The sequence below is a fragment of the Oryctolagus cuniculus genome, chromosome 14 (assembly GCF_964237555.1).
Source record: "Oryctolagus cuniculus chromosome 14, mOryCun1.1, whole genome shotgun sequence".
Classification (NCBI taxonomy): domain Eukaryota; kingdom Metazoa; phylum Chordata; class Mammalia; order Lagomorpha; family Leporidae; genus Oryctolagus; species Oryctolagus cuniculus.
The window spans coordinates 1,546,179-1,573,768 of record NC_091445.1 but is presented as its reverse complement, the minus strand read 5'-3'; the positions used below and the strand labels follow the sequence as shown (position 1 = coordinate 1,573,768).

The window sequence follows — 27,590 nt, the reverse complement described above, 5'->3', positions numbered from 1 at the left end:
CAGCCCACACCCCGGGTGCAGCTCCTGTTTATGTAAATTGTCCAGGGTCTCAGGGGGTAAAGCCACCACCTGCAGTGCTGGCACCCCGTATGGGTTCGGGTTCACGTCCTGGCAGCTCCACTTCTGATCCAGCTCTCTGCTGTGGCCTGGGAAGGCAGTGGAGGATGGCCCAAGTGCTTGGGCACCTGCACCCGCGTGGGACACCCAGATGAAGCTCCTGGCTTCCGAGTTCCGCCTGGCCTGGTGCTGGCCATTGGGGTTATCTGGGAAGCAAACCAGAGGATGGAAGATCCCTCTCTAACTGTGACTTTTGAAGTAGACAAATCTTTTGTAAAACTAAGTAAACTGCTCAAGTCCAGCCATGTGAACTGGGCACTGCCCCGTTCCCACCCCTGCATCTGCAAAATCAGGACAATGAGTAAGACCTGACCAGACTCCAGAGTTGCCCGCACGGCCTCACGGGAGGAAGCAAGGGCTCATGGGAAGCACTTGCAGGCACCCGGTCCAAACTGGGCCCAGCTCTTGCCGGCTGGCAGACACATCTGGGGGCACAGAGCTCCCCGGGAGAGCTGGACGATGGGCGCTTGGCACATTTCACCAAGCGGTGAACCCTCTCTTGCTGAAGCCTTTTACTTGGAGCACCCCAAGTCCCCACCACGACACGAACAGGTGCATCAGAGAACCCTGTTCTCGTACCACAGAGACTGCCTTGACATGAGTCCCTAAATGCAACCCCCAGAACCTCCTGTCAACATTCCTGACGGCCGTTCACGAAGCCTCCGACCGTCACTGACGCCAACAGCACGGAGCACCCGGGATCCCGGAGTGGCCGGGGACGACTGCTCCCAGGGACAAGCACTCCCCAGCGCCGAGTCTACCTGGGCTTCCAGTCTCTTCCATCTGGTGTTCTGTTCAAAGAAACCCACCCCGAAGCGAGGCCATCAATTCCAGCCCTGTCCTGGAGTGCGGAGCTTAATCGCTCGCATTAATTTTTCACATCATCAGGCATAAGAACCCACGCTTGCTAATTTCCTGTTCTTGGAAACCACTTAAGTCTGCCTCTCACACGTCTACTTTTGTGGCCTTTGGGTGAAGAAGCTGCAAAACTGAGAACAGAAGCCCCCGGGAAGGAAAGGTGACCAAACGTAGAAACTCACGGGGAACGGGCACGGCGGCCCCCGTCCTGCGCCCTCTCGGGGGCTCCGTGGTCCCAGGGGGGACGTGGATTCTCCAGGCACGGGGCGTGAGGCCCACAAACGGTCCCATGTGACGACAGGGAGCGGATGCACGCGAGCACACTGGGCGCTCTGGGGGCTCAGAGCCCCCGAGGCTCTCAGCTCTTCGTCTCGGCTGTGGCCGGGAGGCTGGGCGACAGATCCCGCGTCCCTTCCTAAGTACTCTACACGGACGGCATCAAGACAGCACGCACACATGCACACACACGTGTGTGCCCAGAGATACACACATGCACACACATACACACACACACACACACACACCAGGGCCACCTGGAACAAGGAATGGGCGGGGCAAAGTGGTAGCCTGCGGGAGAAGATTCTGAAAATGGTCCAAACTGCAGCACAGTCCGGGGTGCACGAGGCGGGAGGTGTGACAGCACCTGGACTCGCACCACCGCTGGCTGGGACAAGGGTGCGCGGCCGGGGTGGGGGGCTGGGTCACGGTGCAGGGGCTGGGGCAAGGGTGCGCGGCCGGGGTGGGGGGTGCGAGGCCGGGGTGGGGGGCTGGGACATGGGTGCGAGGCCGGGGTGGGGGTTGGGTCACGGTGCAGGGGGCTGGGGCAAGGGTGCGAGGCCGGGGTGGGGGTTGGGTCACGGTGCAGGGGCTGGGGCAAGGGTGCGCGGCCGGGGTGGGGGGTGCGCGGCCGGGGTGGGGGGTTGGGACACGGTGCAGGGGGCTGGGGCAAGGGTGCGAGGCCGGGGTGGGGGGTGCGAGGCCAGGGTGGGGGGTGCGAGGCCGGGGTCGGGGGTGCGAGGCCGGGGTGGGGGGTGCGCGGCCGGGGTGGGGGGTTCGGTCACGGTGCAGGGGCTGGAGCACGAACCCGGGGGCTGGTCTCTTCATGCAGTCGGCTGCCTCTGCTCTAACGCTGGCTGCCACACAGGGCCCCGGTGAGGACCAAGCTCCTGGAGACACCTGCCGATACGGAACGATGCTGTGTTCCATAGAACAGGGCTCTGCCCAGTCGAAGTGTTGATTATCTCTAACATTGAGGGCTGCGGCTGCCTTAAGACCTGGAGTAAAGTGAGCACGGCGGTTCGGGCCTAGCTCCTTGACCGACTCACAGGTGGAACAGCTAGCACTGCTCTGGCCCAAGCATCCCCTGTGCTGTAGGTCCACGAGGTCTTGTCCTGAGAGAGGCGCAGGCACACGAGGAGGGAAACGGTCATCACCTGGCCCAGGTGACCACAGACTGTCTCACGCATCCCGCTGTCCAGCAGAGCTCACCAGACAGACGTGGGCACGCGGCTTAGTTCCTGCGCCTCTGAAAGCCATTGTACGTCATGCAACCTTCACATGGGAGCACAGATCCGGCGCCTACAACCCTAGTGAAATAAAAATACGGTCCGCACACACGTGTCTACCTTGAGCCCTGGGCGCCAGCCCATGGCGCAGGCTGCCTGTGCACACGGCAGTGCCGGCACACACTGAGCTGCAGCCGGGGTGGGACTGTCGCGAACAGCTTTGCAGATCAGACCACAATTATTCTGGCACTGCGGACGTGGGAGCCTCACCTTCCAGTCCGCAGGAAACGCCGCAGCTGTCTGCCCCCACCAGCACGGGGGGATGCCCCAGTGTCCTTGAATGCCCTAAGAGCCCAGGGAGGGTGTGGCAGACCAGGCAGAGTGAAGCCACGCCCACGTTTGCACACGCACACCCCAGGGAGATGGCCTGGGTGAGACGGCGTCAGAACAGCCCAAAAGCAACAGCTGAGGCCGGTACAGCAGGCGAGAGGACTGGTGCACCAGGCAAACCCTCCCTCCCGGGCCATGGCCGTCCCAGCTCAGGTCTACACTGGCCTGCACTCACAGGGTGAGCCGACTCACTAGGACTTCAACTGCCAGCCCAGCTCTCCAAAGCAGCTCCAGGCAGTGAGGCCGAGGAGCCGTAGGCCCCCAGGTGTCGGGAGCTTGGACACAAACAGGCCTGAGCCCAGGAGGCCCCGAGCAGGCCTGTGCGCCCGGCGTCTGAGCGGATGCCAGCAGCACGCCCACCTGCTCCTGCTGGCCATGCTCGCGGCTGACCGCACACTGCCAGGCCTGCCTCTGCCCCGCTCAGGCTGGACAAGGGCCCCTAACGTCGCTGAGCCCGGCCCTGCGGCACCCGGCCCTCCCTCGCTGTCACACTTCCCGCCAGGGTGGGGGACTTGGCTGACAGTGAGGTGTCGCACTGCTGGTGCCCCACTCTGGCCAATGCGCGGGGAAGACAGAAAACACTGCAAACCTCTCTTTCTAACTCTCTTTATGACCGAAAAACCTACGCGAACTCACCAAGTCCTGGTGCCCTCAGACAACTAGAGACTCCCAGGCATCAGCCACAGGACACGAGGGTTAAAGCCACAGGATACCGAAGAAGGGCGATGCTGTTTTCTAGAAACATCTATGAAGTTTGCTGAAGCCAATAAACACACAGGTACAAAGAGGCTTGGGTGTTCACTGAAGTCTCCGGCAACTTTCCTCACCGGAGGCTTTAAAACCCCCGAGTTCCCACTGCTCCGACACCCTTTTCTCACAGTTTCCACCTAAGAAAGCGACTGCTGTCCCCGTGCGACTGCTCAGAGCTCGGAGCCGCTGGAAGGCGACAGCGCCCCCTCCCCGGTCCTGGGCTCCTGCGATCCGCAGGCTTCCAAGGACGCAGGACAAGTTGAATCGGCTCTCGGCACCTCTGAGCGCAAGAATAACGCGCAAGGGAGGATTCACAGCTGCCACGCACTCCCCTTCCTCCTCCTGTGCTGAGCCAGAGCCGACCGGGCTCCCGGGGGCAGCGCCAGGCGGGGCAGGGACCGCTGGGCCTCCGCCAGCCCTGGAGCTGCTGGGAACAGGCGACAGGAGCTGCCCCCTGCCCGGCTCTCCAGGGTCCAATCGGCAGGCCAGGGTGGAGCCTGCACAGCCCAGGCAGGAGCGAGGACGCTGACACGCAGGTGGGCCCTGAGGCAGACGGAACCGAGCCCGGCATCCTGCCCCAGCCGGGCCCCGGGAAAGCCCGTCCGGTCAAGAGCGTGGGCGGAGGCTACAGCGCCACATAACCGCAAAGCCACTCGCCGGCCCCGGGAGACAGCCGGCAGGTGCACAGCAACACTGGCAGCACCACAAACACCCGCACCTCGGGCTGCCCCATGCCCACAGTCCAGGCACGGCCCCAGGAAGCAGCCTCCGAGCTTGCACCAACCCAGCCTAACTGTACAAAATGAAACCTTTCCCTAAGCTGCAAGGTTCCAAATAACAGCAAATCATGGAAAATTCAGTCAAAGGAGGAAACACTAACAGCTGATCCCACGCCACCCAGGGAGCCCCGGCACAGACCCCACTGTTTACCGCTACCCGCCAACAGCCGACACCCCGGGACTCGGCTGTGAACAGCACCCATCAGCCTGGTGACTACAGAACCGGCGCCTCCTGTTGGTGTCACATGGTGTCACTCGCCGTCACCTGTGAGCACGTTTGGACGCGTGGACACGTGAGGACATGTGGACATGTGGGGATGTGCAGACGCCATACGTGTGAACAAATGTGGACTTGTGAGCACGTGTGGACTTGTGAGCATGTGTGGACACTGTGTGTGTGAGCATGTGTGGATGTGTGAGCACGCGTGGATGTGTGAACAAACGTGGACATGTGAGCACGTGTAGATATGGGAGCATGTGTGGACACTGTGTGTGTGAGCATGTGTGGATGTGTGAACACGTGTGGACATGTGAGCACTGTGGGCTGAGCACGTGTGGACATGTGAGCATGTGTGGACATGGGAGCACTGTGAGCACATGTGGACATGTGAACACGTGTGGAAATGTGAGCACTGTGGACTGAGCACGTGTGGACTGTGAGCACGTGTGGAGTGTGAGCAAGTATGGATGTCACACGTGTGAGCACGTGTGGACTGTGAGCATGTGTGGACATGTGAGCGTGTGTGGACTGTGAGCATGTGTGGACATGTGAGCACTGTGAGCACATGTGGACATGTGAACACGTGTGGACATGTGAGCACTGTGGACTGAGCACTGTGGACTGTGAGCACGTGTGGACTGTGTGTGTGGACAGGTGACCGTGTGTGGACTGTGAGCATGTGTGGACATGTGAGAGCATGTGGACTTTGAGCATGTGTGGCCATGTGAGCACGTGTGGACGTCATGCGTGTGAGCATGTGTGGACATGTGAGCGCTGTGGACTGAGAGCGCGTGTGGACTGAGAGCGCGTGTGGACGTAGCGTGTGTGCGCGCTGTGGACTGAGAGTGCGTGTGGACGTCATGCGTGTGAGCATGTGTGGACATGGGAGCACTGTGAGCACGTGTGGACTGTGAGCATGTGTGGACATGGGAGCACGTGTGGACATGGGAGCACTGTGAGCACGTGTGGACTGTGAGCATGTGTGGCCATGTGAGCACGTGTGGACGTCATGCGTGTGAGCATGTGGGGACTGTGAGCACTGTGGATGTGTGAACACGTGTGGACTGTGAGCACATGTGGACAGGTGAGCACGTGTGGACTGTGAGCATGTGTGGACATGGGAGCACGTGTGGACGTCATGCGTGTGAGCACATGTGGACGTCATGCGTGTGAGCGCTGTGGACTGAGAGCACGTGTGGACGCTGCGCGTGCACGCCGCCCCGTCACTCACCGTAGCTTGAACTGCGAGCGGACCTCCCCGTGCCCGATCTGGATGAGCTCGTTGTAGCAGGCGGTCACGCTGCTGTTCTCCACGAACCTCTGGGAGGAAAGCAGAGGGGCAGTGAGGGGCACGCGGCCACGCTGAGTTGCAGAGCGCGCGCTGCCCTGCGGGTTCCCTGACTGCTGCGTGAGAACTCCAGACAGAACCAGGAGCTGGCCGAGTGCTCCAGCATCCGGGACATCGGGGCAGGCGACGCCGCACACGTCCCTGCCCCCAACAGAGGCCGGGTACACGTCCCTGGGATAAACACACCAGGGCGAAAACCGCCCCCAGCTGCGCTGTCCGCAGACCTCTCCCGGCTCCCTGTGGCACTGACGTGACTCACAAAACCACACCTGCCCTCTGCTGTTACTCCTGCGCTGCGCCCCACAAGGGAGTGGAACTTACGTGCAGAGGCCAGAGACAAGGCAACCCCCGGATCAGAGGCGGGGAAGGGCATGACGGGCGGGGCGACACCCGGTGTGCACGGGTACAAGGGGCGGGCTGACACCCGGTGTGCACGGGCACTGGGCGGGCTGACACCTGGTGTGCACTGACACAAGGTGCAGGCTGACATCTGGTGTGCACGGGTATGGGGGTAGGCTGACACGTGGTGTGCACTGACACAAGGTGCAGGCTGACATCTCATGTGCATGGGTACAAAGGGCAGGCTCACACCGTGTGTACATGGGCACCATGGGCGGGCTGACATGTGTGCACGGGCACCACCCACTGCAGGGTAGGACGGGCACACACATACACACACCCACACATACCACTGCAGGGTAGGACAGCACACACGTACTCACACAAACCCACACACACCACATACACACTGCAGTGTAGGATGGGCACACGCATACTCACACCCACACACACCGCACACACTCACTGCAGTGTAGGATGGGCACACGCATACTCACACCCACACACACCACACACACACTCACTGCAGTGTAGGATGGGGCGTCCCAGGTGGTGGTCTAACCTGGTGCTGACCCCCAAGTATTGTTTGCACCTACCACCATGTACTGTATTACTAGAGCAGGAAATACCGTAAACGGAGCACCTTTCTAGCATGAACAAGACAAAACTTCACAGCAAACGGTGGAGTCAGGAAAAACAGCAGGTAATAAGCAGTCAGGAAACAGACTGAAGGACAATTCTTCTTAGGCTTGCATTTCAATCTACACAAACACACATCACGCCAAACTCTCTAAGCGTGTGGCTAAGCAAACTGTTCAGTTTGCTTTTTGCTTAGTGTGGGACGAGGATTCCTGACTGCAAGAAGAGGATTCCTGACTGTCGGGTCGCCTGCTTCTGTCTCCAGATCAGCAGAGCGCAGAACCAGGGCTGGGCGCAGACGCACTTGCTAGGGTTCCTCCAACCAAGCAGGCCAGGGGCAGTGGGGCTCGCTCTTCACACAGTCACGCTCATACACACTCACACACACGCACACCCAACAGTCACTCCCAAGATACACAGTCACAATACACTTTTACATACACTCCACACATACGCACACCCCACATTTACACCATATACACTCATAATGCACTGTTACACACTCAATACACTCACTCCACACACACTCGCAATACACTGTTACACACTCACACATATGCATACTCCACACTTATAAGATATACCTTCTTACACACTCACACTCCACAATACACACTCACAGTACTCACACAGCCAGACTTACACACTCACAATACTCACACACAGACTTCACATACACACTCACAATACACCCTTACACTCACATACTCCAGATACACACTCACAATACTCACACACAACCCACAGACTTACTTATGCACACTCACAATACACGCATTCATACACATAGAACACACATTATCTCAGATACACAGCAGTGCAGACTTTCACACACCCACATACTCCAGACTTAGAGATGCAATACACAGCCCGCACAGACCTACAAATACACACTCACAATATACTCACACACTCACACCCTCCACAAAGTCCCACACAGCAGTGCATACAGACTCTCAGAAGCACTCAAACTCTACACACCCACAAATATACACACACGCGCATATACAGTCACACTCGCACACACACTCCACACACCCACAAATACACACACACCCACACACACACCCACATATAGTCACACTCGCAACACTCACTCCACACACCCATACACACACCCACACACCCAGTCACACTCGCACTCTTACATTCCACGCATCCATACACACACATACACATGCTCACACTCCATGCACTCACACACACACCCGCATATACAGCCACACTCGCACTCTCACATTCCACACACCCATACTCACACATACACACGCTCACATCCATGCACTCACACACACACACACCCCTATACACAGAGTCGCACTCACACTCTCTCAGACCCCACACATCAGGAGCGACGGCTTCCCCCACGGACTCCTGCATAGCCCTTCGCCGTCCCTGGGCCTCTGGTCCCCGGCGTCTGGGTGAGGGACGTGCTAGGGGAAGCGGGAAGCCTACCACACAGGGAGGGAGACTCGCTCCCCTTATCCACAGCAAGGATAAACATGGTGAGGTTCCAGCCAAGCTCCCAGACAGGCGACCTGCACGGCCAGCGGGCCTCCACCGGTGGGGTCCCCAGACACGGCTTCACCAACAGTGAGCAGGAAGCGTGCGGGCCGAAAGCGGCACCTGCACCGGAGACAGGTGCGTGTCCGTGTCCACCCCCAAGCCACGCCACCGCTCACTTTGCACTCACGCTGGCCTGGGCTCTGTGGGTACCGTATAGGCGGCTGCCCGTCTGCAGCAGGCCTGCTTAGGCGTGTGCGATCCCCACGCCATCCTCCGGGAGGCTCAAGCGCTGAGGACGTGGGTCCTGGAGAGGACAGCGAGCACAACCGTACCACGCCTGAGTGTCGCCAGCCGACGCCTCACAGAGACACGGAGCCGCAGCGATGTGCGGGGTCTCTGCCCTCGGCACGACTGGGAGCCCTGGCAGCCAGGGTGCTGGGAGCCACGCCCCTCGCCATGAGAACGGAGAACACAGCAAAACCTGCGGCCGGAGGGAAGACGCCCTCCTGGCACTGGGCCTCAGAGACGGTCACTCGTGGCCGGCTTCCTCCTCTCGGAGCCCGTGCAGGCAAGCCACGCCCACAGCTGCCGCAGCCGGCCCCGCACCCAGGCAGAGCCCCCCACGTCCTCGCCGAATGCCGTAAGCATCGTTTCCCACAGAGGGAGAGGCACCCCCAGGCCTGACAGACAGAGGCAAACTTTGCTGCGGCGCCGGCTTCTCACGGGCCCAGCCGGGCGCAGCCTTGGCACCGCCAGCCCTGTGTGTGCGGCTCGGCCAGCTTCAAGGGAGTCACTATGGCGTGTTTTACGGCACAGGCTGTTCCTGGATCGCATTCAGGACCAGAGCCTGCAGCGCTGGCCCGCTGCCTGCCAATCCAGGGCCGGGCTTCGCAGATGCCGTGATACAACGGGAGCCACCTCACCAAGGCTGGAGCGGCTGGCACATTTGGACGGCGCTCGGGGAGAGAGCTGCCAAGGCAGGATTACGTCTAAAAAAGGAGAAAAGCCGCGTGGCGCTCAGCACGCCGATCCTGTGGCTCAGCGGTCAGGCAGAGCCGCTGCAGGGACACCCGGCTGCCCTGGTCCATGGCCTTGACCGGGCCCCAGACCCCCACGGGGGGCTGTTTTTGCGTGGCGGATGCTGCGTTCAGCGGTGCACAGGCTGCAAAGCCGTGGAAAGGAAACACAGTTGCTGTGCTAAATCCCATCAGGAGCACCGGCCCTCAGCCTCTGCCCCAGACGCTGTCCCTACAAACTATGCCGCCTCCAAACCCACCGGCCACGAACACGGATCACCAGAGCCACTCAGCCCCACCCAGAAACGCACAGGGCCGCCCGGGACTACGAGCACAGAGCCAGGCCCACGCGGGAGCACAGCCGAGCACGGCACTATCTGCTGCTCCAGGGTCTACAAGCCGAGGGCCGGGGTCAGCGCAGGCTGCGGGGCACCGCTGCTTAAAGCACCCACAGCAGCTCTCTGAAGCCGCCAGGCACGCCGGCACCGCTGTGAACACACTGCACCGCATCTCCGTCTCCGAGTCCCGAACCTCCGGCAGAGGAGCCACACAGGCAGGGCAGCCCGTGAGCGGCCGGCTGGGAGTCTGCGGGCTCAGCCGCTCCGTGTCCACACTGGGCGTCGGCGTCACTCAGAGTTCTCCGTGTGGACATCTGTCTGAGCCGGGAGTTCTCCGCGCGTGACATCAGTCGTCAGACAGCAAATGCTGCCCAAGCCAGCCGTGGGCCTGCCCCGCTGTGCTCCAAAGGGGGCCTTTCCCTTCTCTAACGGCAGTACTGAAACACTTGCCGTGCAGGGTTCACACGTTCGAAGCCAGGGCCTCCCCTCCAAGAACCTGTTATCTGGAGCCGCGCCCTGGCACACAGGGCAAGCCAAGGTGCAGTGCAGGCATCCTGTTACGTGGGTCCCGGCTGCTCCACTTCCCGTCCAGCTCTCTGCTACAGCCTGGGAAAGCAGCGCAAGTGCCTGGGTGCTCGAGCCCCTGCACCCAAGCAGGAGGAAGCTCCTGGCTTCGGTCAGCCCAGCTCCAGCCACTGTGCGGCAGTCGAAAGCCCCCCCCTCTCTCTCTGTAACAGTGCCTCTTAATTAAACAAGCAGGTCTTGTACAAGGGGAGCTTGTTTTCATACTCTAAGTTATACTTCCTTTGAACACACATGCTTTGGTAACCTGTTCCCACCCCTTCCACTTCCTTCAAAATTCCCTCCCATCTCTACACACACAGCTTTGCCTCCAGGCCAGCACCTGTGGCGGGACCCAAGAAAGCACAGGTACCGAGCTCCTGGGCGACCTCCTGGGCATAACCAGTCCTACACTGGTGTTCTCTCACAGCTGTCACTCGGCAGCCCGTCCTTTGCTGGGGGCTACGGCGTGAACCAGGTCACAGGATGTCCTTGGCTGTCACGGGGCTGTGCCCAGTGCGTCAGCTCTGGCTGGGTCCTGTGCACACCAGCCCCGAGTGCTGCCTTGGAGGACTCATGCAGTGTCACCACACACACACACACACACACATACACCCCTGTCACAGCTCACGACTGGATGGACAACTGCGAGATGATGGTGGGACTACCAGATGTGGCCCGAGACCGGTAAGGTGAGTTTACGTGGCATCACACGTGGGCTGTGAGGCAAGGGAGGCTACGAGAGGACAAGGTGAAAGTGTGGGCAGCACCTTTCCCTCGCAGCCCCGGGGCTCGGGCCCCCGACAGTCCTCCGAGGGGTGGGGGTCGTACGTACCCGATTGAAGCCCGCGTGGAGGAGAGGGAGGACAGAGGCCTCTTCGTGGTCATCGGATCTGCAGCAGAGCAGAAGCGTCACTCAGCAGACAGGAGCCAGCTCCACATCCGGAACCCGGGGAGGGCGCTGGCCCCCAAGGTGACTTCCTGGCCGGGACGTGGGGCAGGGCTGCCTCCAGGGACTCGGACCCCACGCCTGCCTCCGAGATGCACAGAACGCACCGCACTGGAGGACACAGCAGCTGAGGGAGTGTGTGGAGCAGGCCCCGGAAGGGACACGGCAGGTGCATCGCTCATCCTGACACCGCTGCCGCAAAGCCTGCTGGGAGCATAGGTCCCAGCCCAGGCCCGAGCTGGGTCCCACTCCCCACAGTGTCAGGGCCCCTCAGCCAGAGGCAAGCCAGGCGTCGCAGGGGTCCGGGGGGGCGAAGGAAAACATATCCTGCAGACTATTTCCTGAGACGGTGTCTTCCACTGAGCCTGGGGCCGAGTCTCACCACTTCAGTCTGAGTGCAGGTGCAAGCGTGGGTCACTGGGCCATCGCCAGAGTGAGAAAGAACCCGAGACAGCTCACGGCTAACATGGGGGACACACCCCCACATCAGGGAGCAGCAGTGGAAGACAAGGGTTGGGTAGAAACACAGACAGAACACAGGCGGAAAACTCCTAACACAGACCCCTGCCTGCAGGGAAGGCTGCCCCCACTCCCCGCCTCCCTGCAGCAGCTCCAGGTCCCACTGCCCGGAGAGCCAGACTGAGAGGGTACAGAGACAGGTGTGAGGGAGGGCAGGATGGGGGGAGGGGGCTGCCGCTCATCTGTACTCACTGCTCTTGTCCTCTAACAGGGGAAGCACAGGCAAAGGGGATCCCGTAACCCGCACTGGCTAAGGAAGGCACGTGGTTCTGCTAGAGGAGCAACACGGGAGCGTTACTCCTGGCCCCTGTGGCCTGGCACGCCTTGTGTCCAAGACCCAGAGCCCGGAGAGAGGGCAGGAGGCGGCTGGCCGCACGTCTCAGCTCCCCCAGTCACCGCCCTGGGGTCTCATCGCCCACCGTGGGCGGCTCCCTCACTTTCTCTGGACCCCAGCCCAGGGCAGCTCAGGCTCAAGGACAGGGAGCTCCCAGGAGGAGACCCTGGGAGGGGAGGGGAGGGGAGGGGAGGGGAGGGGAGTGCAGGCAGGAGTCCTGAAGGGGTGAGCGGGGGAGTGCGACCCCCTGCTGGGCAGACGGTGGGACCCTGTCTGGAGCGGCCCTGCCCCTTCCTGTGTGTGTTCTGCCTTCCCCACTGCCCCCTGCAGAACCCGCGCCCGTTCCAAGCGCAGCAACGGGGCCAAGCCCACGGGCCCCGGGTCCTGGTCGAGTGGTCTCCTCTCTGAAGCTCACAACAGCCATCAGGGGACCTCAGCAGTTCTGCTTCTCACGAAGAGCTGGACCCCTGCAGCCTCCTGCACCCCCCACTTCTGCTGACTCCTCATTTCCTACCACAAACCCGGAGAGCAGCGCCTCAGCCCCGAGTCCCTTTGTCCCATCCAACCCGGCATAACCGCTGCTGCCCTCATTCACGCAGGCACCCCTGTGCCCGCCCACGTGTGGAGTAAGCCCCTTCCCATAAACCCCCACAGGACGTTCCTCCCAGACGCCCCCCCCACAGCAAACGCCTTCCCCCTGAAGTTGGGTGAGCATGGGAACAGCGGTAACCCCGCAAGCAAAGCCCCCGGCAACCTCGGACGCTGGTACCGGGGCACCAGGCACCCGGGCCGTGCGTCCTCCGTGAGCTCAGACACCAGGAGACAAGGGCTTGCAAGGGAACGCCCTCCCGGCCGGGGGCGGGGGTGGGGGGGGGGTGAGCCAGCGCTTACGCCTGGGACGCCACCGCGAGGATCACCGTGTGCTCCGAGGGGTTTGTGGCCCGGATCGACCTGCAAGGAGAAGGGTCCAGTCAGACGGGGGCGGCGCCGGCCCTGACGGCACAGGCTCAGATCCCTCGCTGGAGGGAACGTCTGGACACACGCGCAGCACAGAGCGTAAGGACAGGCACAGAGCAGCACAGGGCGTGAGGACAGCCTCGGCACGGCAGAGCGGTCGCTGTGAATCCCCCAGGCCATCACCCAAGGTGAGACCCGCCCGTCCTCCCCTTTAAACAAACAGGCCGATCCGCTGGAGTTCCATGTGTTTGGCCGACGGTTGGCGGTGCTGTGTCCTAGAGCTGGGTTCCGCTTTCCTCATGGGGGGCTGCTCGGGTCGGGTCAGATGGCTCAGGACGCTGACTTGAGTGGGACGGCCACAGCCCTCACCGGCAGGGGCACACAGAGGCGCAGGGGACGCCAGGGGACAAAGGGCAGCCGGCGCTGGTCCCTGCTCCTGTTGTCTGTGCCTAGCTTTCAACAGCACAGCATCGGGGAGGGCAACAGACAGGCTGTCGCCGTGCAGCCACACTTGCTGTGCTGGGGCCACCACGGGGAACTGAGAGGACCCAGCGCCTCGGGACAGGGAGGGCTGTCACTGCTGGACCACGGGGAGCCAGGGTCTGAGGTGTAGGAACCTGAGCCCCCCGCAATGAGCACGCTGCTCACTCTGGGCCTCGAGGCAGGAGCAGAACCGTCCCCCGGCCAGCGGTGGCGGGGCCTGCACCGCGCTCCTCTCACAGGCAGGCACTCCCGCTGCTCTGCTGGGAAACGAGAGCTGTCGTCCACCTGCCGGGTCACACTCAGCATGCTATAACAGCCAGGGCCGGCGCAAGCCAGGAGCCAGGAACTCCATCCAGGGGCCCCCCAGGAGGGTTAGCAGGAAGCTGCATCAGAAGCGGAGCGGCCAGGACTGGAACCTGCACTCCGATGTGGGACACTGCGTCCCAAGCGCAGCATTAACCCGCTGTGCCGCAGTGCCCGTCCCTGGTGCACACTCTTCACCCCAAAATGCCCTGACCTTTCACACGCAAGGTGCCTGTTCTACTTCCTGCTCCTCGGGACCGTGTCCTGTGCGGCTGCAGGCTCGGGAAAAGCATCAGCTACCGGCTGGGGCTGGGGGTGCGGGGTGCGGGGTCTGTGAGTGACGGCGTTTGGAAGCGCTGCTCCGGGCCAGGCCTCATGCCCGGCGGGCCCTGCACAGCTGCGTGGCTCACCCGTCTCGGCACCCCTCGGAGCAGGCATTCAGCCGGCACCTCCGGAACGCGATGCCGGGGGCTGCAGGAGCCTGAGCCGAGGACAGGCACCGCGCTCCTCACCCTCCTCTGCCTCCCTGACCCCAGGACGCCGTCGAGGGCCCGGCGGCCACATTCCAGGGCCGGGGACGAGGCTCGAGGCAGCAAGAGGGAACTCGCAGGGTGGGCTGAGCGCAGTCTGGGGGCTGCTGCTCCCACTGCTTCCTGCAGCTGTCTCCCTCCTCTCTCCTCCCCAGAGAGGGACCCAGACCCCTCCCCAGCTGCAGAGACCACGGGGTCCCTGGGAGTCAAGGTCGAGTCTATTCCACAAGCCGGGATCCAGGGTGCGCACGACAGTGACAGATGCACTCTGCTGGAATGTGTGCCACCCCTCCCCCAGCCTCAGGGAGTGGGGAGTGTGTGTCTGCAGCCGAGCAGTCTGCTGAGGGTCTCTGCACACGTGACTCCCGTGTGCACTGGCGTCGTCACCTCTTCTCCGCCAATCAAGCCAGACGTCCTCCACTGCAGGGAGCGGGAAACTCGGCTCTGAAACAGGGCATCTGCCCCCAGGGTCGGCTGAGACCTTCCTGTGTGTGCACAGGGATGGGACGGATGGCCCAGGACCCGGCTGAGACCTTCCTCTGTGTGTGCACAGGGACGGGACAGATGGGCCAGGACCCTGCTGAGAGTGTCCTGTATGTGTGCACAGGGACGGGACGGACGGCCCTGGATCCAGCTGGGACCATCCTGTATCTGTGCACCGGGACGGGACGGATGGCCCAGGATCCGGCTGGGACCGTCCTGTGTGTGTGCAAATGGACGGGTTGGATGGCCCTGGACCCGGCTTGGACCGTCCTGTATGTGTGCACAGGGACGGGACGGAAGGCCCTGGACCCGGCTGAGACCGTCCTGTTTGTGTGCAAAGGGACGGGACAGATGGCCCAGGACCTGACTGAGACCTTCCTCTGTGTGTGCACAGGGACGGGACAGATGGGCCAGGACCCGGCTGAGACCATCCTGTGTGTGTGCACAGGGACAGGAGGGATGGCCCAGGACCTGGCTGAGACCTTCCTGTGTGTGTGCACAGGGACAGGACGGATGGCCCAGGACCTGGCTGGGACCGTCCTGTGTGTGTGCACAGGGACAGGACGGATGTCCCAGGACCCGTCTGAGACCTTCCTGTGTGTGTGCACAGGGACCACAGTGACGGGACAGATGGTCTGAGGCCCGGCTGAGAACGTCCTGTGTGTGTGCACAGGGACGGGACGGATGGCCCAGGACGCGGCTGAAACGTTCCTGTGTGTGTGCACAGGGACGGGACAATGGGCCAGGACCCGGCTGAGACGTTCCTGTGTGTGTGCACAGGGACGGGACGGATGGCCCAGGACCCGTCTGAGACCTTCCTGTGTGTGTGCACAGGGACCACAGTGACGGGACAGATGGTCTGAGGCCCAGCTGAGACCGTCCTGTTTGTGTGCACAGGGATGGGACAGATGGCCCAGGACCCGGCTGAGACCGTCCTGTCTGTGTGCACAGGGACGGGACGGATGGCCCAGGACCCGGCTGAGACGTTCCTGTGTGTGTGCACAGGGACGGGACGGATGGCCCAGGACCCGGCTGAGACGTTCCTGTGTGTGTGCACAGGGACAGGACGGATGGCCCAGGACGCGGCTGAGACGTTCCTGTGTGTACGCAGAACGGGATGGATGGCCTGAGGCCTGGCCTAGAGCGTCCTGTTTGTGTGCACAAGGACGGGAAGGACGGTCCAGGACCCGGCTGAGACCTTCTTGTGTGTGTGCGCAGGGACCACAGGTTCGAGACGGACGGCCTGAGGCCCGGCTGAGACCGTCCTGTGTGTGTGCACAGAGACAGGACGGAAGGCCCAGGACGCGACTGAGAGCATCCTGTGTGTGTGCACAGGGACGGGACGGATGGCCCAGGACACGCTGGTACCATCCTGTGTGTGTGCACAGGGACGGGACGGATGGCCAAGGAGACGGCCGGGACCATCCTATATGTGTGCACAGGGACGGGACGGGTGGCCCAGGACCTGGCTGAGACCTTCCTGTGAGTGTGTACAGGGATGGGAGGATGGCCCAGGACACGCTGGGACCTTCCCTTATGTGTGCACAGGGACGGGACGGATGGCCCAGGACCCGGCTGAGACCCTCCTATGTGTACACAAAACAGGATGGATGGCCTGAGGCCCGGCTAAGAGTGTCCTGTGTGCACAGGGAGGGGACGGATGGCCCAGGACCCAGCTGAGACCCTCCTATGTGTACACAAAACAGGATGGATGGCCTGAGGCCCTGCTAAGAGTGTCCTGTGTGCACAGGGAGGGGACGGATGGCCCAGGACCCGGCTAGGACCGTCCCTTATGTGTGCACAGGGACGGGACGGATGGTCTGAGGCTCGGCTGAGAACGTCCTGTGTGTGTGCACAGGGATGGGACAAATGGCCCAGGACCCGGCTGGGACCATCCTGTGTGTGTGCACAGGGACGGGACAAATGGCCCAGGACCCGGCTGGGAGCGTCCTGTGTGTGTGCACAGGGATGGGACGGGTGACCTGAGGTCCGGCTGAGAGCGTCCTGTGTGCACAGGGACGTGATGGATGGCCCAGGAGGCAGCTGACACCTTCCTGTGTGTGTGCAAGGGACCAGACGGATGGCCTAGGACCCGGCTGAGAGCGTCCTGTGTGTGTGTACAGGGACGGGACGGATGGCCCAGGAACCGGTTGGGACCGTCCTGTATGTGTGTGCACAGGGACGGGACAGGTGGCCTGATGCCCGGCTTAGACTGTCCTGATGTACACAGGGACGGGACGTATGGCCTGAGGCCAGGCTGAGAGCGTCCTGTGTGCACAGGGATGGGACGGATGGCCCAGGACGTGGCTGAGACCCTCCTGTGTGTGCACAGGGACGGGACAGATGGCCCAGGGCACGCTGGAACCGTCCTGTGTGTTTGCACAAGGACGGACGGATGGACAAAGACCCGGCTGAGAGCGTCCTGTGTGTGTGCACAGGGACCGGAGGATGGCCCGAGGCCCGGGTGAGAGCGTCCTGTGTGTGCACAGGGATGGGACGGATGGCCAGGATGCGGCCGAGACCTTCCTTTGCATGCACAGGGATGGGATGTATGGCCCAGGACACGCTGGGACTGTCCTGTGTGTTTGCACAGGGATGGACGGATGGACCAAGACCCGGCTGAGAGCGTCCTGTGTGTGTGCACAGGGACGGGACGGATGGCCCAGGACCCGGCTGAGACCTTCCTGTGTGTGTGCACAGGGAAGGGACGGACGGTCCAGGACCCAGCTGAGACCTTCCTGTGTGTGTGCACACGGACCACAGGTTCAAGACGGATGGCCTGAGGCCCGGCTGAGTCCGTCCTGTGTGTGTGCACAGGGACGTGACGGATGGCCCAGGAGGCGGCAGAGACCTTCCTGTGTGTGTGCACAGGGACTGGACGGAAGGCCCAGGACGCGGACGGGACCATCCTGTATGTGTGCACAGGGACAGGACGGGTGGCCCAGGACCTGGCTGAGACCTTCCTGTGAGTGTGTACAGGGATGGGAGGATGGCCCAGGAACTGGTTGGGACCGTCTTGTATGTGTGTGTACAGGGACAGGATGGATGGCCCAGGACCCGGCTGGGACTGTCCTGTGTGTATGTGCACAGGGATGGGACAGATGGCCCAGGACCCGGCTGGGACTGTCCTGTGTGTGTGCACAGGGACGGGACAGATGGCCCAGGACACGTTGGGACTGTCCTGTGTGTGTGCACAGGGACAGACGGATGGACCAAGACCTGGCTGAGAGCGTCCTGTGTGTGTGCCCAGGGATAGGACGGATGGCCCAGGACCCGGCTTAGACCCTCCTTGTGTATACAGAATGGGATGGATGGCCTGAGGCCCGGCTGATAGCGTCCTGTGTGTGTGCACAGGGACGGGACGGATGGCCCAGGACCCGGCTGACAGCGTCCTGTGTGTGTGCACAGGGACCACAGGTACGAGACGGACGGCCTGAGGCCCAGCTGAGACTGTCCTCTGTGTGTGCACAGGTCGGGACAGATGGCAAAGCCACCTGAGTGGCCGGCGAAGGCCATGAGAGACATGGAGTCCTATGGGGCCGAGTTCCACTCCAAAACCCGCTTAACCAGATTTCCCAATACAAAACAGCCCCGAACGCTGAGTCCACTAGACCGTTAAAGGACGTGCGGCTGGTGTTCAAGCATGCGCCCTGGGAAGCTGAAAACCGTCAGGGCATGGGGCAGAAGCCGCTGTCACTCTAATTCCCACCTTAAGTCCCGCCCAGGAGACGAAGGCCGAGACGCCACGTCTCCACTTCCACTCCCCTGCCCCACGCTCCGGACGCTCCAGCTCCACAGGGACTGGACTGCGGTCCACTCCAGCGTCTAATGCGCGATGCCTAGGGCGGCTCTCAGCGGCTGCTCAGAGGCCTGGTCAGCTGCCACGGACCGGGACCGCACCTCCTGTGAGTGGCAGGTGCTTCCCGTCAGGGCGGGGCCTCCTGTGAACGCGGGCAGGGACCCTCCCCACTGCAGTGTGGCTGCCTCCCCTCCCTGCCGGTCTGTGTCAAGCAAAGCAAAATCCACATTTCACACATTTCTGATGCTCACTTTGGAACAGAATAATGAGATGAAAATACACAGCTCCAATCCAAACTCTGCCTGTGTGACAAGAGGTGCGTGTGTTGGGTGAAGCTGCACCCACGTGGGCGCCGGTCCGAGCCCTGGATGCTCCACTTCCGATCCACGCCCTGCTCACGTGCTGGGAAGCAGCGGAGGACGGCCCGAGGGCTTGGGCCCCGCACCCATGTCAGAGATCAGGAAGGAGTTCCAGGCTGCTGGCTTAGGCCTGGCCTTACCCCAGCTGTTGCCATCACGTGGTGAGTGACCTAGCAGATGGACGGTTTCTCTCTGCCACTCTGCCCCTCAAATAAAATAAATAAATAAATTTAAAAAAAGAAGAACTGAATGGATTTTAGTGCTGTCTACCAGCAACACCCGGGGTGGGAAGGGGCACACCCCGATGTCACGTGAGCCCAGCTCACAGCTCCAAACCCCGTGCAGCCCAAACGAGCGGAACGGGAAAGGCAGGAACAGCCACGGTTCTCACGGAGCACCGCGTGGAGGCAGCAGCCCGCGTCTTCACACCCCCGTAGGAACTAAAGGCACCAGGCGATCCCTTCCAACAGGTCACGCAGATGGAACCACGAAGATCAATACGTGCTCTGAGAAACTACGTGCGCACCTCAAAATTTATCCCTAACTCCATTTTCCGTGAATTTTTGAAGTCTCTGTGCAAGCAAATCTACATTTATGGTGCTAAACAGGTCTGTGTGCAACACACTGAATCACAGAACACCGCTACTGAGTGGACACGTGTGAAACATACGTCATGGAAGGCACCCGCCAAGACGACATGTCTGTGAGGCACAGTGATCATGGAGGGCACCCCCCAACGGACACGTGTGAGCACACTGAACCATGGAAGACATCCCCAACAGACACGTGTGAGCATGCTGAACCACAGAAGGCACACCCAATGGACACGTGTGAGCACACTGATTATGGAAGGCACCCTCAATGGACACGCGTGAGCACACTGATTATGGAAGGCACCCCCCAATAGACACGTGTGAGCACGCTGGACCACGGAGGCACCCCCCAATGGGCACGCGTGAGCACACTGGACCACGGAGGCACCTGCACACGGCCTCTGCGTCGAAGCTGCGCGTCTGCCTGTGGTCGATGACGATGATCTCGTGGTGCTTGTCCAGGAAGCACTGCAGGGCTGCCTCGGGCGTGCGGGCGACGCTGCACGTGTAGCCGGCCCTGTCGCAGGCCCCCCAGAAGCCGGCGCTCTGACTGTCTTCCTTCGCGAAGATCAGCAGCACCTGCAACACAGGACACAGTGTCCCGACGGTGGCCGTCAGCAACAGCCCGCGGCGTTCCGGCCACGAGCGGCGCCTGCGGGGCCTCCCAGACTCACGCCCGTGCCAGCTGCACTGGCCACGCGGCCTCTGCACAGGTCATTTCCCCTCTGGCCTGCAGGACAGGGTATTCTGGGCGCTGTTATCACGGGTGACCGTCACTAGCTGCAGCCCCAGGAGCCTGTTATGAGTAAAACCATCAACAACACTTAGGCGACTCGCGTGCACGTGCCTGGACCCCGGGCAGGTGGTGTCGGCTGACGTCCCTGCAGTCTCAGACCGCAGCACCAAAACGCCAAGGACGACGCAGCCACGGAAGGGAAGTCGACCTTGGAGACGAAGCCAACACTCAACCTTTGCCAAACAAGGAGCAGGAAGGCGACAGAACGAGGAGGAGGAGAACCTGCTTCTCTGGGCCGCAGCCCAGGCGCCGGAAAGAGAGCAGCCGTGCTGTCCACGCTTCCCTGCATCCCCCTCCCACCCCGGGAAGGCAGAGCCAGCCCTCCCACTGCCTGCAGCGGGGCGCTGGCTCACTCCAGTTGGCTTCTCTAGTCTCAGTCCCAGCCTCGCCGCCCTCCCTGCAGCCCAGGCCAGGCCGGCACCTCCTGCCTCTGCTCAGCTTGCACCTGCTGAGCCTTCTGGGAAACGCAGCACAGCCCTCTGGCCGGGAGAGCAGAGACCCAGCCATCAGTGGGGGGCGAAACAGGGCAGTGCTCAGCATTGAGGAAACACCGGAGATGCTCCAGCGCCCTCTCCTGCCTTGTGCCTGGGAAGACAAGGGCTGGCAGTCATCCCAAGGGCTCTGAAGCCAACGGCAGCATCAGCCACAGCGCGGAAACAAACCAAACTCGTCCCGCCACCACCATCCCACTTGGAAAATACCGAGTGACAGAAACCGGCAAGTGCACGGACAAGAAGAAGGTCAGAGACGCAGCACCTGGCGCCCGCCCAGGGCACACGTCGACCCCTCCCCACCTCCCTAACTCTGCTGCTCACGGTGGGAATCCGGGTACGGTCGTCCCACCCGTATGCACCTGCGAAGCAAACAGCTCTCCTTCAGAACAAGGCAGGCGGGCGCTCGGTACCAAGCCTCACCAGCAGCTCCCCGCTCGGCTGAAGGGCGGAGTCCACCACACGCACCACGCGCTCGGCACTGGGACTCACTTCCCTTTTCTCCACCATCACGTTTCAGCGGCTCTGACACGCTCTCCTCAGCGGGGGGCCGGCGAGCACACGCAAGGGGCACGCGGGGCAGCCCCTTCCCGGGGCTCACCGGGCCGGGCTCTGTTGCTCCGCGGCCCACGGCGCTCTGGACGGGCCTCACTCGGGCAACGTTCTTCTCTCTTCCAGGAAGAAACGGGAGGTGGCCCCGCAAGAGGAGCGAACACACAGCAGTGCGGACTTGAACAGGAGGAGCAAAGCCTTCAGACCACAGCATCGGCACACGAGCCACAGTGAGAAACGCCAGGTCTGTGCCAGAAGCCACAGCCCCGGACGTGGGAGACTCGGTCTGTAGGCACAGAACCTCCCGCCTCTCATCATACGCTGAGTGATGATTTCCAAGCAAGACGTTCGCGTCCCTGACGCCACTGGGCCCCTACACATAACTCCCATGGGAAGAACACAGCTCTGCTGCCCTGCCGGGCCCTGGGACAGACACTGCTGACCTCATCTGTCTGACGTGTCCTCCTGAGACTCAGTGTCCCTCTCCAGAGTCCGTCAACGTCACCCAGCGGTTACCTCCTGGGCCACCTGCTGTGTGCCACACGGGCGAAGGATGCCAGGCCCTGCAGGGGCAGAGGGACACACACCAGGCAGCAGACACAGCAGCAGGCTGACCACTCAGGGGTGGGAGGGCAGTGGACACGCAGTGCAGCAGCAGCAGGGCCCAGCGAGCGGCCGGGAGCAGGTGCGGGGGGCGGGACGGAGTCGGCGGTCAGAGCGGCACAGGCCAGGTGCATGCGGGGAACAGACGCGGGAGCGAGGTGGTGCTGGGAGGAGCAGCGTGGCAGGTGCAGCCTCAGAGCCCCCGCCGGGACAGAGGGTTCCAGGGACCAAAGGGAGCCTGGGTGACGAGGGCTGAGAGGGGCCACGCTCCCAGGGGCCTGGGGCACAGATGAGAAAGCCTTGCAGGCAGAGTCAGACTTAACAACCGGGATTTCACCAGACACTTCCCTGATGGATGGAAAGCGCAGCATATTTTGCCATAAAAACTACCAAAATCTGGGCAGTTTCCCACGCCACCAAGAACTTCCTGAAGACCCTTGTATATTTCAGACAAGACGGCAGTGCTGTGCCGTCAGCCCAAGCTGGGGCAGGTGACAAGGAGGGTCCCTGGGCTCAGAGGGTGAGGGTCTTCCTGCAGCAGCCCCAGGCCCTGCCCCCACTGCAAATCCCTGGAGAGAGAGGCTGTGAGCCCGCTGTGAGGCAGGACACCGGGACAGCGCGTGCAACGCCTGCCCCTCCCAGGTGCCAGACGAGACGCAGGCTTCCGTGTGCCGGGCAGGCGTCGCACCCAGGTGCTGTCTGCACTCGCGTGAGCCACGTGTGACGCTTGACGCTCTCACGGGCTTTCGCTCTGCCTCAGTCGAGCATGGGGAGCTGCCTTTGTGAGCTGAAGCCCTGGAGCGGTGGAGGGGACAGGCCACGTCCCCTGCGCCTTGTCAGCGCACAGAAGTCAAAGAAGTGACCTGGGTTGAAGCTGGCAGCCGTGAGGCGGGGTCTCTCAGGGGCAGCCCTGCCCCGCCCAGGGTCAGAACACAACGGTGCCCCAAGCACGGCGATCTGAGTCGACACTGGCCGACACTGTGACGGCCCTGTGGTCTCTACTGAGTCTGCGCCAGCGCTGACTTTCTTTTCATTGGTTAACAAAGAAACCACAAAGCTAACTAAATCCGTACAGCGCAGTTAGAAACACTGAGAACCGCAATGCTCTATTCTTTGGGAAAACGTACCGAGGGTGGTTTGGACAGCACTCGCCACCTCCTGGGTGAAAGTCGCGGGCCAGAGCAGCCCGGCTTTGCTGTGCCTGGGGAGCCGTCGCCTAACCGTGCACCAGCGGCCGACACCGCACGCTCCGGGCCTCCGTGTCACACAGCGCCCCTGGTCTGTATTTTACAGGGAGCCGTGCTGACCCCACTTCCTCTGTGACGACGTCACTCTTTCCGTCCCGGGTGCTGACCCAAGCTTTTGGTAGAGTTCAAGGTCACTAAGCGTGACCTGGCGGCGCGTCTGGAATCCCAGCGCAGAGGCGGCCTGAGCATTCCCACGGCGGCTGCGTCTCGGCCACCTCTGCTCGCGCCTGCGTCAAGGCCACACAGCTCTACTACCCGGGCACTGCACGCATGCTGCGGCTGCTCACTCAGCCTGGCCGCGGTCCACCTGCGACACTGGTCAGTGTCATGCGGGGCTCCCACCGAGAGCCAGGAAGCGCACCACCACGTGCTCTGCTGTCTGTACGTGAGCTGAGTGACAGCGGGGCGGTGAGCAGGCCCAGGACGGACAAGCTGGCGTCCTAAGTCGCTGTTACGTAAGCAGTGACGTGTGGGCAGAAGAGCCGGCAGCAAAGCCTGTGTTTCCTGCAACGCTTCGGTGAAAAGCCACGTGAGCGCCGTGTGAGACACGTGCTGGGGCTGTGGGGATGTGCTGTCACTCAGCCACGCCGGGACATCCCCGCGCGTCTCAGAACGGGCGAAGTGAGGCCTGCGGCACAGCTCCTCGGACGTCCCGTGACGTGATGTCTGTGCCCCCTCGCCCTCAGGGAGGGCTCCACCCGCAACGTCTCAGGACCACAGCTTGAGTTCATCCCTCATTCTGGGCTCAAACGGTGCATGGGGTGGGAGTGGGGGGTGCGTGGCTGCCTGAGAGAGCGAAGCAGAGGTGCCGGGGTGGCACCAGGACTGCGGGTGCCGGCAGCGCAGGGGTGCTCGGGTCATGACCACTGCAGCCACCAGCCCACAGGCGAGCTCAGCAGCTGGCGACGCCCACAGCAAAGCCGTGGCGGGGCTTGCCTGGGGCAGCTAAAGTAGAAGGCGAATGATGAGAAAGAGGGAAGCCAGGCCTACGCCTCCCAACCGGAAGGGGGCAGCCCAGGTGTTGGCTATAGTTACTGTTCGGAGGGAGGGCGTGTCAGCACAGCCCACCAGGGATCCACACCTGCCTTCAGCGTCCACTTCCAGACCACACACACGCCACCGTGAGACACGGCCACGGAACACGAAGCAGTGGCCAGTGGCCAGGGGCAGGCCTCTTCACACGCACACAGTGGCCTGGAACTTTACTCAAATGTCCTGAGAGCGTGCGGCCGTCACGCTGCCGCAGAGAGCAAGGGCCCCGGCGCCACTCAGAACTCCAAAGACACCCGAGCCCGGTCACACTTGGCAATCCTTTAGCAGCTCTGTGGAGGCAGCCATACGCCCGCTTCACACGCCGGACTCCAAGCCTGGACAGGAAAGACAGGCACGGCCACACGGCTGCCAGGACGTCAGCCGAGTGCTGCCCGACTCCGGGGCCCCGCGATCTCTGAAGCAACCGAGTCCTTCTCGCTTCTCTCCAGCCCCTGAAAACGTGGGCCCGAAATTCCCAACGACTCGTGGTGCCACGAAACTGGCTGGGCCATGGAGACGGCACTGAGGCCGGACAGGAAGGCAGCTGCTGGCCGCGGGAGCTACGGAGTCCGAACACGCACAGAGCTCATCACCGTCCCTCGTGTCGCTCACTGCACGGACATCGGCTCCCATGAGGCCCCGGGCTCCAAGTCACGAAGGCCCCAGGATGCAGAGGTTCTAGAGAAATCCACACCCACACGACACAGAAGGGCAGATCATGAAGAGGGGACGACGGCCCCGAGCAGGACGATTCCCAGGCCACCTCGCGGGAGGGCCCAGCAGTACACGTGCAGCCCGGACCCTGGGCAAGCAGAGGCGCTGGAGACAGGCAGGGCCCGGGAAGGGAGTCGGGTCACGGGAACCACTGGCCTCAATGCACCTCCCCTGCTTTGGGTCTCTCGCCGGGACTGGACGACAGGGCCATCGGCGGGGGTCACCCCCAGGAGAGATGCTCCTCCTGCCGGCCAAGCGTGGGGCGTGCGGCTCCCGTGTCCCACGTCACGGAGCCAACTCCCCCACGGACCCCAGCCACAGGGCTTCCAATGCAGCCACATCCGGAAACTTCGGACGAAGCCACTTCCTCCCGAGCCTGAACAGCTCCGGTGGAGAAGGCTAACCAGTATCTTCATCATTTCCACGCGGAAACCAAGTAAATGCTCGTCTCCAAGAGAGAAAAAACACAAACGAAACCACTGGCACACGGCTGGAGCTTTAAACAAACCCTGACATGTCAGTCTGAGGGCCTCGCCATCCGCGAGCCTCAGCCAGGGCCCCACTGGGGGTGCAGCTCCTCCAAGCTCTCTGTGGTCGGAGGACCCCACACCTGCTCTACCTCTCCGTGAGGCAGTAGTCGGCTGGCTCGCGGGAAGGACCCAAGATCCGGACCCGGAGTCCGTGTGAGGCCCTTGGCTTTGTGCTGTGTTGTCTTTGTCTCTTCACAGTCCACGTCTCACATTAGACAGAGACTCTGGCCCCCAGCACCCACTGGGGCCACCCGGGATTGGGCACACCGCCGTGTGGGCAGTTTCCAGCCCTGGCCCCAGGCGGGAGGGGTTGGTCAGTTTTTATCTACAGTCGTGTTCTGTGGGCTGTGAACACAGATACGACATTTTTCCTATTTCAAGGCAGCAAACACAGTCAGTTCCAAACTACAGACAACCAAGTTGAGCCAGGCAGCCGGCAAGGGCCGGGTGAATCCGGTGCCGACAGCGTCTTGCTGGAAAGGCAGGGTCTGACTGCTCCCTCCATGAGCACACGACGCAGCCGTCAGACTACAGAGACACGAGCAGGCTCCAGCTCCCAGAGCTGCACAGAACCTAAAATGCAACTTCACAAACTCTGCCAACTGGACCACTACGGAAAAGAGGAGAAGGCATTCAACACGAAACACAAAACCAAACCAGGTCATGTGCAGGAGTCGCACCCAGCGCCACCAGTCTGAGCTTGCCTGTTAGAAGACGGGGATGATGGACGAGATGTTAGGAAGTAAAGCTACGGGCTGCTTACAACAGGATTCTTGAAAGCGTATAGCCAGAGTCGGGCTCAGCCTTTGCCTGTGGTGCTGGCAGCCCACACGGGCACCGTTTGTGTCCCGGCTTTCCCTCTTCCAATCCAGCTCTCTGCTATGGCACGCGAAGGCAGCAGAAGACGGCACCGCCTGGAGACCTGGAGGAAGCTCCTGGCTCCTGGTCGGCTCAGCCCTGGCTGTTGCAGCCATGTCGGGGGTGAACCAACAGATGGAAGACCCCTCTGTCTCTCCCTCTGTCCATAACTCTGCCTCTCAAATAAATAAACAAAATCTTGGAAAAAAGTGCAAAGAGAGAGTTGAAGAAGAAAAACAGTAACAGACGTTGCAGGGAAAAAGCTAACCAAGAAAGCCGGTCTGGTTCTCTGGCAAAGGCCCTGGTCTTTCCATTAAACCTGGTTTCCACCGGATGTGATTAAAGCTGGGGAAGAGGCTTCCCAAGGTCAGGAGAGAAAGGGAGGATCCCGTCCGGGAATGAGGTGTGGCTGTTACCTGCTTGCCTGAGAGAGCGCCCCACCTGCAGTTCCCTCCTGCAGGCCCCACCTGCAGGCCCCACCTGCAGTCCCCTCCTGCAGACCCCACCTGCAGGCCCCACCTGCAGGCCCCACCTGCTCCCCGTAACCACTCCAGGCTCCGCCTGCCAGGGCAGAGCAGTGGTGTTAACCCTTGCCAGTCACTCAGCTCAGTGAGTGTGGACCCAGCGTCATCAGTAACCATGTGCACATGTGCAGCTTAGAACATCCCATCAAAGGTAAGTGTGTGGCCAGATAAGGGAGACAAAGAAGCTAAAATGTGTAAAGAAATACCCCTCTCTTGGTGTGGGCTCGGGCTTTCGGATAAGAAATTCCACCTGGGCCTTACGCGGGCAAAATGAGAGACCACTTCCTGTTAACAGGCCTTGGTGTCTCGGTACGGGAACCCCGCTGCAGTACCCCTGATGGACGGAAGAGAACAAGGAAAAGGATCCAGAGACACCTGGCCCGGGACCAACAGGCAGTCAGCAGGAACACAAGGCTGGGCAGCTAATGAGCAAAGCTGAGCCTATATATACACACACACACACACACACACACATATATACACACATACACACACACATACACACATATGATTCTGGCTCCAACCAACACATTTTCCAAACACTGCCAGCCAACAGGTACAACCATCA

General features: G+C 61.8%; 1 protein-coding gene across 3 annotated transcripts in view; it reads right to left on the bottom strand.

The window, feature by feature from the left end:
• Positions 1-27,590, bottom strand: part of PDE8B (phosphodiesterase 8B) — a 163,770-nt gene that overhangs the window by 41,573 nt on the left and 94,607 nt on the right. For all 3 annotated transcript variants that reach the window (XM_070056304.1, XM_070056301.1, XM_070056303.1), the window contains exons 3-6: positions 20,064-20,254; positions 13,060-13,119; positions 11,202-11,259; positions 5,851-5,939 (exon numbers count right to left, since the gene is read on the bottom strand). In XM_070056304.1, coding sequence (XP_069912405.1) covers positions 5,851-5,939; positions 11,202-11,259; positions 13,060-13,119; positions 20,064-20,254 — 398 coding nt within the window. The remainder of the gene's footprint in view (positions 1-5,850; positions 5,940-11,201; positions 11,260-13,059; positions 13,120-20,063; positions 20,255-27,590) is intronic.